Consider the following 15,804-nt stretch of genomic DNA (forward strand, 5'->3'; position numbering starts at 1 on the left):
CGACTTTAGTATTGCTAAAGGTAAGAATGATAACTACATAAGCTTTAAAATGACCACAATAAATTACTTTTGTTTCTCTTAAATGAACTTGGATCAGCTGCAGAGGGTTACTGGTGATTCTCCCCTACTGTGCAGCTGCAGTGTTACTTCACTGACAGTAAACTAACAATCTAACTTAAGGAGGAGCTCCCTGATAGCAGCAGCTTTGTGGTGCATAGTGCCTCTTCTTTCTCAGAAAGGTTGAAGGCAAAGGCCTAGTACTGAGTTCTAGAGTTGCAGGTAGCTTTTATGACGAGTCCTGCTACAGCTGTGGATTATTCATTTGTCCTTATTTAAAAATACATTAGTAGTTGCAGTAATACAAGAAAAGTGTTCTGGAGATTAATGTAGCACTTTGCAAAGCAGATGGAAATGAATTTCTTGCTTATGGTGTGAATTATAAATAAAGAGGAGATGCTGAATGGAAGTGTAATGCAGGTACCCCAAGGAAACTACAGGTTTAAACCTTTTATTTGCTTATTGAGCAAAGTTTGCTCCATGCATTGATTGACTAGGTTATCCCATTTCTGTCCTGACCTTTAAAAAGAATCTTGAGTTGCATCTTCTACAACAAACTGTCTTGCACAGGTTTGATACCTTCAGGATTTGTCTAGTGTATGTCTAAGTAAGTCTATGATCTAAGATTAGCCTGACCATCCAGTGTTTTAGAAATTTAAGCAGTTTGCAAAGAAAGCTTGTGAGATGAGAGGAGCAGCTCACTGGCTATGGAATGAATTGGGAGCTCATTGTGAACTGAACCTTGTGGGCCTGAGTCTTCTAGAGGTCTGTTTCAGTGATACATACAACCATAGGGAATATTGGAACTGCTCTGTGGGAAGTTCTGTGCTTGCATCATTCATAACAGTCACTTTTCTATCTACAATGTGAAAGTAGACAAGAGACTTCCCAAAAGGGAAGCAGACTTTTTGCTCATGGCATGCAGCAGTAGAGTTCTTTGAGTGTGCCCTTCTATATGTATAGAATCATAGAATCGTTTTGGTTGGAAAGGACCTTTAAGATCATCAGGTCCAACTATTAACCTAGCACTGCCAAGTCCACCACTAAACCATGTCCCTAAGCACCACTTTTAGTCAACCAGCATTTGTAATAATGCAAGTTGAAAGAGGAGTGTGCTTATAAGACTGTCTGTTGTGAGAAGATGATTATGAGATCTGCTGTTGCACCCTGTGCTAGCCTTTTGTCTGAAGCTAGTCAGTTCTCGCCTAGTCTCACCCCTTGATGTGTTGGAAATGTCTCCTTATATTGTATGAACAACTATAGGGAATAGATCTGGGCAGCTGTATCTGGAGACTATTTCTTTTAACGCTTTGCTTAAATAAAATCTCTTGACTTTCCAGTTCAATCCATTATCTCCTCTGTACTCTCTGGATGTGCTTGCTGATGCTTCCCACCGAAGATGCTCACCAGCACACTGCACTGCCAGGTAACTCCCTTGGTCTCCCCTGTTGGGATTGTCTCACTTCCTCCCATAGTTATCTTCAGTAGTACGATGTGGTCTGAACAATACTCATGGACCTGGAAGTTAACGCACTTCCCTAGGACACCTGTGTTCAAACTTAGCATAAAACTTAGCAGATTATTTGAGAGTCTCAATACACTAAGCACTTAGAGTATATGAAACAGGGTATGACAGACAGGCAGAACATACTGTGCTTTTAGAAATATATGTGATCTGTTCCATGTTGTGCAGTGAGTTGCTGAAAGTGTGTTGTATAGGTACAAATGGGCATAGTATTGTTGCCCACTATTAAAATTGGAACAAGATGAGAGGGAAAGTGCTGACAGGCTCATGTGGGTGATATGCTGAGGCGTTTTGGTATCCTGGGTGCCTAAAATAGACCCTCTAAACAGATTCAGAACTCATCTGAGGTTACCTCTAATGGCTTGATACCTCTGTTGCTACAGCTGAAATTTAGATCTGGTCTGGCCAAACATTGAGGTATATTTGAGTCTGCATAGTTGGGGTTAATATGCCATTCAGGCACCTTCTTCTGACTAATCCTAAATTAAATTCAAGTGTTGTCCTTGGAGGTGACTCCTGTTCCTGTACTGCAGGTGACTATCTAAAGGTAAGGTGCCCTTGAGCTCTTTTTCCATGTAAGGAGTCAAAGTCTTTCTTGGGATACAATTCTGCTTACGTGCTTGTATGAAGGACCAAATCTGAAAGAAACGTCTGGACTTTCAGCTTCATGGTTTTCTTTCCCTTGTTAATTAGCAAATAGAGCATGAAAAATGTACTGAGGTTGTATGTGTCTGAACGAAAGCTTGGCACCCACCCAGCAAAGCTTCTCCTCCCACTGGCTTCTGCAGGGAATTTTGTGATGTCGCACCATGACCTCATGCTGCTGTAGCCAGCATGTTAAAGCTGGAAAGGGGGAAAGAGGGAGGGAGGAAGAAATCAGCTCTTAAACATTCAAGTGGATGAGAATGAAAAGAATTCAGAAGATTGTGCATCAGCAAACTGGTTCCTTTCTGTAATTTTGCCCCAGTCTGGGAATGTTTTGTGCCCATGAACCAAGAAGATTGATTGGTCTCTTAATTTACAGCTAGGATAACCGTTCTTGTGCCTTGAATGTTTTACTTAGCACTCTACAGAAGTTTGTCTTCCAGAAAGGAGAGCTAGACAAATCCTGCTCACAAATTCAAACAGGGCAAAGTCTCTACCTTTATGATGATCGATGAAGGCCCTTTCCAAAGCTACTGGTTATGGCAAGGGATTTCTAAACCTGGAGGGTTTTGCTGAATATGTAGTCTAGTTAACCAATGAATATATTCTTAGTTTCTTCCTCTAATGAACAGGTGACTGGTGTCCTGACAAACATAATCCCCAATGAATTGTTACTGAATGTTGGCAGAGAAGTTGTCCCATCCAGAGGCAGCTGTGTTTTTAAGTACCTATAGTTTGAGAAAGTAGTTCCTGTTTTAGTGTGAAATGTGCTCAAGAATCTTTACAGGAGAAATAAATATGGAAAGAATGAATGTGTTATGTAGCCCAGTGTATGTGGCAAGGATTGAACTTTTCAGTGCAAGGTGCTTGCTTTATGTAAAGATGCTGCCAAGGGCACAGAAGGAAATTGTTCCTTGACAGAAACATTTTCTTGACAATAGTTGTTCTTTAGGTGCTTCAAGAGCTAAGCCTATTAGTAGTCCATTTTCTTACAGGAGGTTCAGGTGATCTCTGTAAGTGCTGTTGGGCCATTGACCCAGTTAACATCTTCCTCTTTTGCCATGGATGGAGTCAATCCCAGTAGTTTGTGCTTTAGTAAGCTCCTAGCAGCTTGCACCTCATCCTGGAGAAACTCAGAAATTTACTCAGAAATTTGTCAGAATGGTGTGGTGGGGTGTGTGTGGGTGTGTGTGTGCTAATCCCCTGAGAATAATATGAAGTGTTATTAGAGAAGAAACTGTGTTGATGTTGTGGACATCTAGTTTCTTCAACCTGATGCCCACCATGCCATGCAAAATTACCTCTCTCTGTTTAGTTTCTGCTATCATGAATGTGTCCAATGGGGTATAGTTACCAGGTGGAGTCTTTTCTCTCCCATGGAAATGTTTTCTTTGTCTCAGCGGTAGATTTTGGTGCAGTTCATCTGGAAGACTGGTAACCCAGTGCTTCGTTTAAGCAGAGCTGAGGGCCAGAATGCTGAGCGTAGTTGGGGGTGTTCAAGAAAGGCTTTTTAGTGTCAAGGAGGAGATTCTAAGTGGAGGGTTCCTTGGGAAGTCTTATTTGAAAGGCTGTATAAATTGTACACTAGCAAGATTACCTTTCTTGCTTTATGTCTGTGATGAGAAGAGATTTCATTCAAAGTGTATGCACAGTGCTGGGAATTTCACACCCATCATTAGAAGCAGTTTTGTGTGTGTGGTGACTGTTATCATTAGTGGTATAATTTTATTTTGTGAAGCAAGGAGAGTTTCCTGCTTTCCTGCAGTCTTCCCGAGGGACGGCTGGTGTATTAATTTGCTGTATTGCCTCCTGGCTGTTACCAGGCTGTTTTTCCTCTTCATCATGGAATTTTTAATGGCCCTGCTGCCTCTCGGGAGGCATGCAAGGAAGAGTACCTCAGGGATCTCTTCCTTTTTTCACATGCCTATAATTACTCTCCTTTAAGAGCACAAAACGTTTGCTAATCAAGTCTTGTCTGTTAAGGTTTCGTCTTGATGATGCAGACTGTTAAAAGCAAGCAAGTAGAGACCTGCATAGACAGCCCAAGTGATCCTTCCACTTTCCCCTCTGCCCATTTGCCTTTCTGGGAGAAAGGAATGGTCTGAACAGAATTTTCTTCTTGAACTCCTTCTGCTTAAGAGGATTTTGTACAGGCTCAAGCGGAATATCTTATTAGATTTTGGTTATTCAATGGTTCTGTCAGTGGGCAGGTGTTATAGGTTGTTGGTTGGTGCAGTGTTATTGCCTTGAGGCAGGGTAAGAGTTTCAGAAGAGGCTAGAGCCAATATTCCCTTCAATTTGAATTTGAATAGCAGGTAGAATAAGAGAGAAAACAGAAGATAAATTGTTCCTAATGCCATTTATTGTTTCCTTAGCCTTGAAAATAGGGTTATGGGTGAAAAACTCAATTAAATGTTCCCACTGAAGGTCATAGGAAAAGTGGACCTCAGATGGCAAGTAGATGTTGAAGGTGGAGATTTGAAGAATTGTGTTAGAGAGACCTCTGAACAGTACAGATGAATCGAAGAAAATCGCTTTGCGTGTACTCTCAGTTGATATTAACCATAAACCTAGAGTTTAATTGGGTTTAGAAGCAAGTCTCTCATCTTACCTGGAACATGAGATAAAGATCTAAAAGGTTGAGTGGTCATCTCCTAGTAAACTGTCACTTGCTCCATACTCTGAATTTGGTGGTACTGTTAGAGTGAAAAGGCTTGAAAGTCTCTAATTCTAGTTCCAGCTTTGGAAATATGCTTGTCAAAGTAAATCTTGTTCTTTCTCTTCTGTATCTGTGCAGAGATCCTGACATCTTTGCCTCTTACCGCAGCATGTGGAAGTATAGGGATTGCCTGCAATGTCAAGCCTTTCCCAAGGCAGCTGAAGGAGTGAACAACTGTTCACAATTTCATGCTCTCCCACTTGACCAGGACAGTATCCAGTTCATTCCACACAACCTATCCACACATCTTCATCTTCCTGGCATTGTCTTTATGTAAAAATGTCTGCTGTCAACTGCTTTAGGCATCTTTCTCCTTAGTTTTTTCAGAACTCTTTTTCCGTTTAGCTGGAGCACTTTCATGTCTTCTGTTGCTAAAGCCAGGCTAATATTGCAGTTGGGGATATAACTGAATTCTTCTGACAGGCACACAATGAACAGCAACTATCAACCTAGTGTCACATGCAGTTGTCTGAGGCCTAATGCTCCCATTTTGGTGAATCCTAAATCTCTGGAGTGAAACACAAATTCCCCTTGGCTTCAGAATTTTGTTTACTTACTATTGCTTCCTTCACCTATAAAGCATGTTGCCATTATCAAATCTGTGAACTCAGCAGGTCTGGCAAATATTAGGACTTTTCTGGCATAGATATCACGTGATTCAGTATGAAAATAGAGAATGCAATATATGGGATCACATAGTCTCTGCTTAGAATGCTTACCTGGAAATGCCACACAGCCTTTTAGGAATGGAATTGCTACATCATTGGAATGCTCACTTGAGGGGAAGAGACTGCTGCATGAAGACCTATGAGATTCAGATGATTTAAGAAGTGAGTGGATGTGTTGATTCAGATGATTTAAGAAGTAAGTGGAGGTGTTAGTGATTTTGGAATCTGAAAATGTGCTCTAGAAGCTCTCCCACATGTGGCTCTGTGGGGCAGAGGAGACTGCTATGCACAGGAAATATCTGCAGTGTGTTGTGACAGCAAGAACCACTTGCATGCATGGGAGCTTTCTTTGCAGATTGGATGAGCAACTTCTATTGATTTATACCTGTTATGTGCAGATCAGACTTTGGTGCCCAGCTGGCTCTATAGTCAAAGAGGAGGAAGAACTCTGCTTTTACTATTGATTTTATGAAGCCACCATCAACAGCCTCGGGTAACACTTCAGGGCTTAGAGAGAGAGCCTTTTATTTGGCCTGTGTTTGCTGATAATATAGCATCACAACAGCAACACCTGGGTTGTGTGGAGTTTTAGTAGCAGTATCCTTGTTAGAAGGCTGTCTCTGTAGAACATTTACTTTAACATGAGGATAATAGCATCCCTTGTTTGTGTGACAGTAGATTAATGGCTGTCACTACATAGTCCAAGTGCTTTGCTTCTCCCAAGGATAGGGTTAGAATAAAAATTGTCAGCAGAGAAGCTGGGTGATGTGAGATTACAGCGAGAGGCATACACCCCAAAGTGTGCAGTGTGCCTCCTGCCTCCAAGAAGGCCACAGACTGTCACAGTTAGCTCTGTAGGGTCTTCTCAGAGACCTCTGTTGTGAGATGGAGGTATTTTTTACCCCAAATTTTGAGAGAGTGGTCATCACTTTACAATCTAGACTTTTCTTCACAGATAGTGGAGGTTTCAGGGGCCTGATGCTGTCCAGTGAGGTTCTTTTGTGGGCTGGTGTCTGCTTGTGCCCTGTATTGTCTTCCACAGATTGTACTGCCGATCCTAATTTTCTGTTAAAACCCTGTGGTAGATGTAAAATAGTGGCAAGCTGCTGTGACACTATAGTTCAGCACGTGGTCACATAGAACTGTAGGAGTGAGATAGGAGTCTGTTGTATGCAATTACAGTTCAATTGGGTGATTGGACTAGATGATCTTTCGAGGTCCCTTCCAATCCCTAACATTCTGTGATTCTGTGATTTGGGAGGGAAAAAAAAAAAGGTTATAGAATATGTGGAAAAGAAAGGAAGCATTACTTCTGACTCATTAGAGACAGCAATGAATCTCAGCTTTCTGCATAGCAAAGCCCACTTTTTCTCCAGCATGACCTGCATGCAGAATCAGGTACCTCAAGTACTATGTTAAGAACAAGAGACAAATCCATATTTCCTGGATAATTCCTTTAGTTTGTGATTTAAAAAAAAAAATCATCATGGTCTGAAAGACTCTATAGAGTTTTTTTCTTATAAACCCATTTTTTCTACACGTATGTCATTTTTTCATTCACTAACTCCTGGCAGTGAGAGGCTGTGGCGTGAGTTGGATATATTGCATCAGTATAGCTGCACTTTGGATCCTGCTTTGTCTCTCCAGGTGTGTTCTGCTTTTTCTTTTCCCAGGTTAGAATTTCCGTCCTCTCTAGACTGTAAACTAGGTTTTCACATTAGTCTCTGGTCACCTAGCAGATCCAGCTGTGACTGAGCACTGTGACTTTGTTTTTTTATGATGATCAACCAGCCATAGTCTAAAAGTAATCAGGCAGTTATTTTCTCATTTGTGTTTGTATAACATTGAAGAAAGTATAGAAGCCTAGCAGAAGAGATTGAAAGCCTGTGAGGACAGAGTAAGTACCATTCTAGTTTCTCAGTTTAGGCCCAGATCTTCCATCCCACAAAGCTCTGTGCCTCAGACTTCTTCACGGAGGGGCTTGTGGCAATGCACAAATGTGCATTTTGTGTCTGCCTTTCCTCTCAGCCCTGTTCTATTCTACTTCAGAGTAATTTTTAAACTATTCAGAAGTGTTCTTAAAATTCAGCTTTGGCAGAAAAACTAATTCATGTTTGCAGCCTGTCAGTGAGACTTTCACAATTTATAATTCAGCCTGTCCACTGCAATGTTGTGTGCTGTGCATACCCATGACCTAACTTTCCCAGTGATGGTGTTTGTAGAGTCTGATATTAAACTGGGATTCACCGATTCTATTCTCTTACCGATACAGCACCTGTATGCGAGCTAGTGATTAGAAATTTAGATTGAAAAGTGTGGTATCTACCAAAAAAATGCATATTTCATAAATTATACCTCAAACACCCTTTCTGTCCGTGTCTTAATGAGGGCTATCATCCTTGTGTGCATTCTTCTGCTCCTCTCTCTCCCGAGGTACCTACCACCTGGAGATTCCCTGTATGCAGATTTATGATGCCCGTAAAGTGCACCAGCCACTTGAAACTGACACTTTTAGCACCAGGTCAGTCAGTGAGTAATCAATAGGTTCCGGATTTACTAACTGAAGAGTGAGTGATCAATAAGGGATAAAACTGAATGAAATACATGTTAAAGAGACAATTTATGACCTCTGAGCCTTTGTGTGTTAGAGGCAGGGCTGCTGGATGCAACATCCTTGCTATTAGTCTCCAGCTGGAGTATGATTTGCCTTTACTGTCCCTACAAGAAGGGATTCTGAGATTCTCACATTCTGTTTTCTTTTTTCTTTTCTTTTTTTTTTTTATTTTTTTTTACCGCCTGTGTAATCATGAGGTAAGGGTAGATGTGGTTTGAGCATGGAGCTGAGAGCCAGGAGCTCTTATTCGAAATCTAGCTGTAACACTTGTGAACTGGGAAAAAATGCATAGAGGCTCTTGGAAATGATAGTGCATACTTCTTTCCTAGTCCGTAGTAATTCTCCACCAAGGATCAGCTAGCTAATGTTGGTGTAAGTTCATAAAATTAAAAAGGGAACCTTATTATTATTATTATTATTATTATTATTATTATTATTATTATGTGATAAAATGAGTTGGATTATTAAATATAATTATGTAGTCATCTAGTTAGTAATCTAATATTGTGTCACTCATGCAAAATGAAAAACCTGAAGTTCAACTTGATTGAGACTACCTTTTCCTTGGGCTATATGTGCCTAGATGTTTCACTATACATGATAGAACTGTGCTAAAATACTATATAGCCACTATCATAATCATGTACAAAAGCAGGTTTTAGCATATGCGAAGTCACTTACAAGTTAGTCACTGACATGTACAAACACAAGATTTGACTATGCAGTCTGTAGGTGTGCAGGTATTTTTGAAAGCCTTTAGTTCATGTTTCAGGAGACTTCTGTGTCTGGTTATATTAATACATGTTCCCAGATTTGAAAAATTTGCTGTCAGTGAAACTTAGCACAATTTAAAAATTTTTGAAACTATTCCTTGATGTCAGATTTAGATAACAGATCTTGTAGACTTCTTGTAGAACTTGTTGAGAAGACAGAACGGTAGATATTTCTTTCTTATTTTGTGGTTGCACATTTGTTACAGGTAAGTAGGTAGATCCAGCAGCAGTCAAACAATTTATAGTCTTGGCTGGTAGAGGAAATTTTTTGTGCTCCCTACACTGTTCTGTATAGCTGCAAAAGCATGCTTTGGTTTTGCATAAATTCAGCGTCTAAAATTGTATATATTATAAACATGCTGCTTTTTTTTTTTTGGAAATAGATTTTGGCATGAAAATATGAAGCCATGAACTTCTCCTTTTGTTATCTGTAAAAGATGTCAGTACTTAATAAATGTGTTTGTTAAACTTTCAGGGTTTTTTTAATCAAAATAACAGGCTTTAAAGATGCAGAAGCTTTTCATCACTTAATCATCAAAATTTATATGGTTCCAATCTTTACACCATGTAAGCACCTCACAATCTGTAATGGATTTTATTTGCACTGTAGTTCTGCATTTTGCACGTCAGATCTGATGCGGAGAGTGACCAAGGAACTTGCCAAAGAAACTCTGTTACAAAGCAGGGATTTGAACCCCACGTCATTGCTAAATTATGCATTTGTATTCATTATGGGTTGTATTTGAGAAAGTTGTCTGGTCTGCTGCCAAGACTGACTCTTCTGAATTAAACTTATCTTCTTCCTGTGTCTAGAACTTGGAGGAGTGCTCAGTTCAAATCGGTCCAAATAATGCGGGTTTCTTTTTAATTGGCAAATGGTTAAACTGAAGTGGTCATCAGTAGGCTTCAGACTTAACAGTCAATATGACCAGGACAGATTATGCCTTTCAGCCAGTTTGCAGGTGCAGCAAGCCTGTATTACCATAAGCCAGATTCAGCTGTTTTCACAACCCTTTGGCAAGGAAATAATAATTTCAAAAATGCATGAGACAGTTTTGCATTCCTAACTTTGTGAACTTAATACTGTGGTGGAGACAATATGCCTGGACATTTGGAATACAGGTACGTTCTAAGATGACTCTACAGTACTAACTAGTTTGCAAAATAATTTCTGAATAAGGGAGCAAATATCACGCAATTTCTTTAAAGAGCAATCTTGCAGACGTTTGTTATGCTTTGTAGAAGTAATGGTAGGGACATGTGTCGTATCACTGCTTGATCACACCTTTACTTATGCAAAGAGTTATTTTAAGGTTAATACAAAACCAGATTCTTTAAAGGCTAAGAAATAATTATTCTTCTGAGCAGTTTATGCACATGAGCTCCTAAAAGAAATGGGAGCGTAATGGTATATTAATGAAGACTGTGAGCAAAACTTCCCTGAGAAACTTTGGTTGGTGCTGCCTACTAGTCAAGAAGCTGATTGGAAGATGGGAGTTGGACAGTGATTGGCCAGAGTCTTACAGGAAGGTGATACTGAAACAGAGTTTAATTTGTTTTAATTTCTCTATAGGCAAGTGAATGTACACCTGGGACCACCATGTTCAAGGGACATCAAGAGGAAACGAAAGCCAGCTGCAGCCTCCATGTCCACCCCAACATCAGGTAACCTGGATTTATCTGTGTGCCAGCATTTCTAAAGTTGTGTCCCTCTTGAGCAAAGTGCCAGAGTCACAATAGTCAAAAATAGCATTACCTTGATTTGAAACTAATGAAACGTGTGTGAGAAAGGCAACGTGTGAGAGAATATCATATGGTTTTACATAGTATCAAAAGCTGCCTACTAAGCAAATCTTTGATGATGCAGCTATGGTAAGTTAATGTAATTTACGGGGCTTCACTGTACAGTTGGTAATAACCTGTTTCTTCATAAGGTGTTATTTCCACCGTTCCTAAATTACACAGTACATGGTAATAAAGAGGTGATCAGTATACACAGTGTGTTCCTTCAGTGTTGGGCTGACATTTGATGGTGGCTCCGGTGACCTTTTTCAGAGTGCTTCTAGATGCTTTCACAGGAGCAGAAATCTGGCAATTTTTGTATCATCACTGAGAGAGACCAACTGTTCCCTGGGAGTTGTCTTACTCTTGTGGATGAAAAAAGTCACTTTTTTCTTTTTCTTGCTCTGGGAATGTAGGGATTAAAATGCTGGTTTATTTTCATGTGACATATTTCTAGAAAGTGACTGATTGATTACTCATCAGAATCTGAAAAAGTTTTAATCTGCAGAACACAGAGGGGTTTAGGAGACTTATTTCTGGCCTCTCACCCTACCCCCTCTTGAAATATTTTGCCTACTATCAAGCAACTTATGTTCTTCCAACTAGCTTATTGAAAAGCTATTGTTGTAATCCAGTAACAAGGCAGTGGGTAAGCTGATGGGAAAAATGGTGATGTGAAAACAGTGGGGAAGGACAAAGGAACTGATGATGAATAGGAGGAATGAAGTTTGGATTTCTTCCTTGGTCTGGTGGATAGCCAGTAGAATAATGAAATAGGGAAGAAAGCTGTGCTAGCTGTCCAGGCCACAGGTCTGGATTACAGACTGTCTGAAAGGTTCTGAACTAAAAAAGAAAAGAAAAAAACATTAAATTTTGGGTCGATGGTTGGACTTGATGATCTTTTAGGTCTTTTCCAACCTTAACAATTCTATGATTCTATGATTCTAAATTAATAATCTGTTGCTCAGCAGAAATGTCATCTGTTATTGACCTTTTATTTAGCATGTTCTTTCCTGGCTTTTGAGTATTCCATGCTAGGATATTCAAACTTCTACAGGAAAGGGTTAGTAAAATCATATATCTGTAGCTCCAGAATTTTAATTCTGGGATACTAGGTTTTCTTGGTATGAATGCTAGTGTCTCACTGTCCCCTGTTACCTGTCAGTTTATTTATTGTTCAGACTCTATTCTGTACTGCATTGCTTGTCACTTTCTGTAGGGAGAGTTTCTATTTCTATGCCTATGTGTTTGAAAATATTATCTAAATTGTACTTACCTGACTAGGCAAATTGTATAGTGAACACTTTTTGAAGAGTTGAATCTGCACCTGGAGTGGAACTCAGCACTGGAAAATAGCACAGAGGTTTGAAAAGTTTGGGGTTTGGGTGGGTTTTTTTTTGTTTTGGTTTGGTTTTTTTTAGGGATGAGGGAGATAATATTAGAGTCTGTATTACAAAATAAGGAAGGAGAGTGTAGTTACAGAAGTCCAGACAGGATGCTTGTGCTGATCATCAAGAGAAAAGTGCTGCAAGGTCTTTAAGGGTCAGAAATGGTGAAGATCTCTTCCTTAGACCCTGTTTAGAAATATCCCCTGCAAAGTTAACAGCTATGGGCAGGGTTTGCTACAATACTGAATTGTGGAAAGAAACTTTTATGATTGGGTAATTGAAGCTGTGTCCTAGCTGACTTTCTACAGCAGTCTCCTAGTTGCAGCTGGAGCACAACCTGGGCATGTAACTGGGAAACTTCTGAAATCTGATATTATTTCTGTCAAAGGTGATCTGACTATGGAATTACTGATGCCTAAAGGAATACATAGGATTACTCTGCAATAATGTAGAATTAACTGAAGACTCTGAGACTTGTTAGACATTGATGAGATCGATTTAGGTTTTTCTCCCTTGCCATGCATCTACTCGCCCCTACATAAATGTCTTATACTGGGGTTCCCCTGTACCTGAGGAATTATGGCATCCTCATTTTCTCACTACAGAGGCTTTTTATGTTTGTGGTGTTTTACTTCTGCAAAAGATGAAATACAGGTGAATCAGAACACAGGCCCATGCGTGTCACTGCAGTCACACAGAGTGCTGATTTCTTCACCTTTAAATAGCTCCTTAGCTGAGTCCAGCTGCTCTCATCTCACTTGTTGACCAGGTCCTGCTTCAGTGATCTCCTTTTTTGCAACCTGAGTGCCCCATGGAGGTGAAGGACACAGCCTGAGCTGGCTCCATCAGTCAGCAGAACAAATGGGCTTGCTCTGCCGAACATCGGGCCATCTCGGATTCCACCTCTTTTATAGAGATGAGTGATGAAGAGGGGCTCGTTGCGCTTTGCCGCTGTATTAATATACATCAGGGGCCAGCTCCCGGCACTAAATCACACTACTGCATACATCTGTTATCGGACTCCTCACCAGTGTGATGAACAAGACTGCAGATAGAGGCTTCCTCATGTCATTCTTTATAGGATTTTCCTAAAAGAATAAATAGCTCAAATCTCTGCCGACACTATCCCCTGTCATTGTGATGAATTTAGCTTCTTTCTTAAACATGCAGCTACAAATCTTCCCCTGTCGCCTCACCCCCCCACCATCCGCAGAAAGTTTGGAGTTGAATTTGGCTGAAATCAGAAGATGCTAATAAAAGGCATATGAGATGTGGATGCTATCTGCCTTCTAGCTGCAGGCATGAGAGAAGGAGCTAGAGATACGTTTATTTGTGAGCGAAGCAAACTGAGTTTATTCCCTGTCTTCTCATGCACTTTCATGAATGTGAGTATTTATGGGTTCTGGTAAAGCATCTTTTGTCAGAGACCGTTGTATGATGACCAAAAAACATGCATTACTGTAGCAGGAGTGCTAGGTCTCTATTGTATTGTTATAAATGTTATTCTCATGGTAGTTATTCTTTGGTTTGAAAGGGATCTGATGAAGACTGTCATGTCTGTCTTCTGTTTGTCAGAATAGGCCACAAGTATAGATGGTTGTGAAATAAATGGTGAACAATTGTCCAGCTTTACATTGATGTTTTTAGTGTTTATGTGGTCCAGTCCCTTATATATGTAGCAGTGCACATGGTAACTGGCATCCTATTCAGTTATTACAGTGAGTCTGGGATAAAAATCTGCATAAATAGATTTTTGTCTGCCTTGGCGTATATTCACACTTAGCTTAGTCAGTCGGCAGCAGCGGCGGCAGCGACTGAAGTGAGTGCGGGGCGAGATCGGGCTGTACCAGGCAGTTTTCATACTCTGCCCCCCCCGCCCCCTGCCCCGAGCAGCAGCCCCGAGCTGCTTCCCCCTGGACACGGAAGTTCCCGGCAACGAATCAGGAGAGGAGGGGGCGTAGCACCACCCCCTGTCGATTGGGTGATAAAGAGCCTCTGGGAGGACAGGGACCGGTCCCTGCCCAGAGGGGACAGGGTGAGTAAGCAGTGAGTAAGCAGTGACTCTGTGTGTGTCCCAGGGCAGTGACTGTGTGTGTGTCCCAGGGCGGGGGAGGCCACAGCCGTTTGCAGCTCGCTGGGAAGGGCCCTGACTCCCTCCCAGTGCACAAGGCGAGGAAGGCGCCAAGGAGCTGTGAACCAGGGGTGTCACCAGCAGGTATTTCCCAGCTCAGTGAAAGAACAATGGTCTCCACCCGGCGGAAGAAGACCAAAATGGATGTGGGAACTCAGACAGAGCTCACACGGAAGGAGGCAATGGTGCAGGTCACAGGCTGCAGGGAATGCCACAGCGTCTCCCTGGTGGCAGGGGGCTGTGTGCGCTGTGAGCAGGTAGTTGATCTGCTCGGCCGAGCGGCACAGCTGCAAAGCCAGGTTGAAAGGCTTCAAGCCGAAGTAGAAAGGCTTAGGAGCATTCGTGAGGCTGAAATGGAGATAGACTGGTGGAGCCAGGCTCTGCCCTCCCTGCAACAAAAATGGGAGCACCTGCCAGAGAGCTCCCAGGATCGAGGGACCCCTGTACTCTGCCCCTCTCAGGTGGAAAACAATAACCTAAATGAAAGGAGTGAGTGGAGGCAAGTCTATGGTCGTGGCAAAAGGTGAGTGCTCTCCTTGCCTACCTCACCTCCCCAGGTGCCTCTGAGAAATAGATATGAAGCCCTAGTGGAATACAGCCGCTCCAATGGGGATGTGCTGGAGAGGCAACCTATATCAGAGGTCCCACTACAGTCAGAAAAACCTGACAGGCGTATAGCTACCTCCTCCACAAGGAAGAAGAGAAGAGTTTTAGTGGTTGGAGACTCGCTCCTAAAAGGAACTGAGGGCCCAATATGCAGAGCTGACCCCCATCACAGGGAGGTCTGCAGTCTGCCTGGAGCCCGAATCAGGGATATCACCAGGAAACTCCCCAACCTGGTGAAGGCCACAGACTACTACCCCCTGCTGATCTTCCAGACAGGTGGGGAAGAAGCTGCATCCTGTAGTCTGAGGGGGATGAAGAAAGACTACAAGGCCCTAGGGCGATTGGTGAAAGAGTCTGGGGCACAAGTTGTTTTCTCCTCCCTCCTTCCATTTTCAGGTGATGACGTGGGATGGAATAGTAGGATTCTCTCCGTAAATGCCTGGCTACGAGACTGGTGCTACAGGCAGGGCTTTGGGTTCTTTGATAATGGCTGGTTTTATAAGACGCCAGACCTGACAGTAATACATGGGAAAGGCTTATGTCGTAGGGGCAAAAGGGTTCTGGGACAGGAATTAGCAGGGCTCATTCGGAGAGCTTTAAACTAGATTCGAAGGGGGATGGGGTAGTAGCTGGGCTTGCACCACTGGGGCAACGCTCTAGTGTTGAGGTAGACCAGGAGGCCTCCCATCCCCCTGGGGTGAAATCGGTGTGCTCAGCTCGCTCCCTGAAATGCCTGTACACCAATGCACACAGCATGGGGAATAAACAGGAGGAGTTAGAAATCTGTGTTTGGTCGGGGGGCTATGATCTAGTGGCAATTACAGACACTTGGTGGGACACCTCGCATGACTGGAATGTGGTCATGGATGGCTATGTCTTGTTCAGGAAAGACAGGC

General features: G+C 42.0%; 1 protein-coding gene across 4 annotated transcripts in view; it reads left to right on the forward strand.

The window, feature by feature from the left end:
• GPATCH2L (G-patch domain containing 2 like) overlaps positions 1-15,804 on the forward strand; it is a 54,115-nt gene that overhangs the window by 16,712 nt on the left and 21,599 nt on the right. For 2 of the 4 annotated variants that reach the window (XM_068398389.1, XM_068398388.1), the window contains exons 8-9: positions 1,398-1,483; positions 10,575-10,666. In XM_068398389.1, the coding sequence (XP_068254490.1) occupies positions 1,398-1,483; positions 10,575-10,666 (178 nt within the window). The remainder of the gene's footprint in view (positions 1-1,397; positions 1,484-10,574; positions 10,667-15,804) is intronic. The other 2 variants (XM_068398390.1, XM_068398392.1) reach the window with 1 other exon arrangement.

Source organism: Nyctibius grandis, chromosome 4 (assembly GCF_013368605.1).
Source record: "Nyctibius grandis isolate bNycGra1 chromosome 4, bNycGra1.pri, whole genome shotgun sequence".
Lineage (NCBI taxonomy): Eukaryota > Metazoa > Chordata > Aves > Nyctibiiformes > Nyctibiidae > Nyctibius > Nyctibius grandis.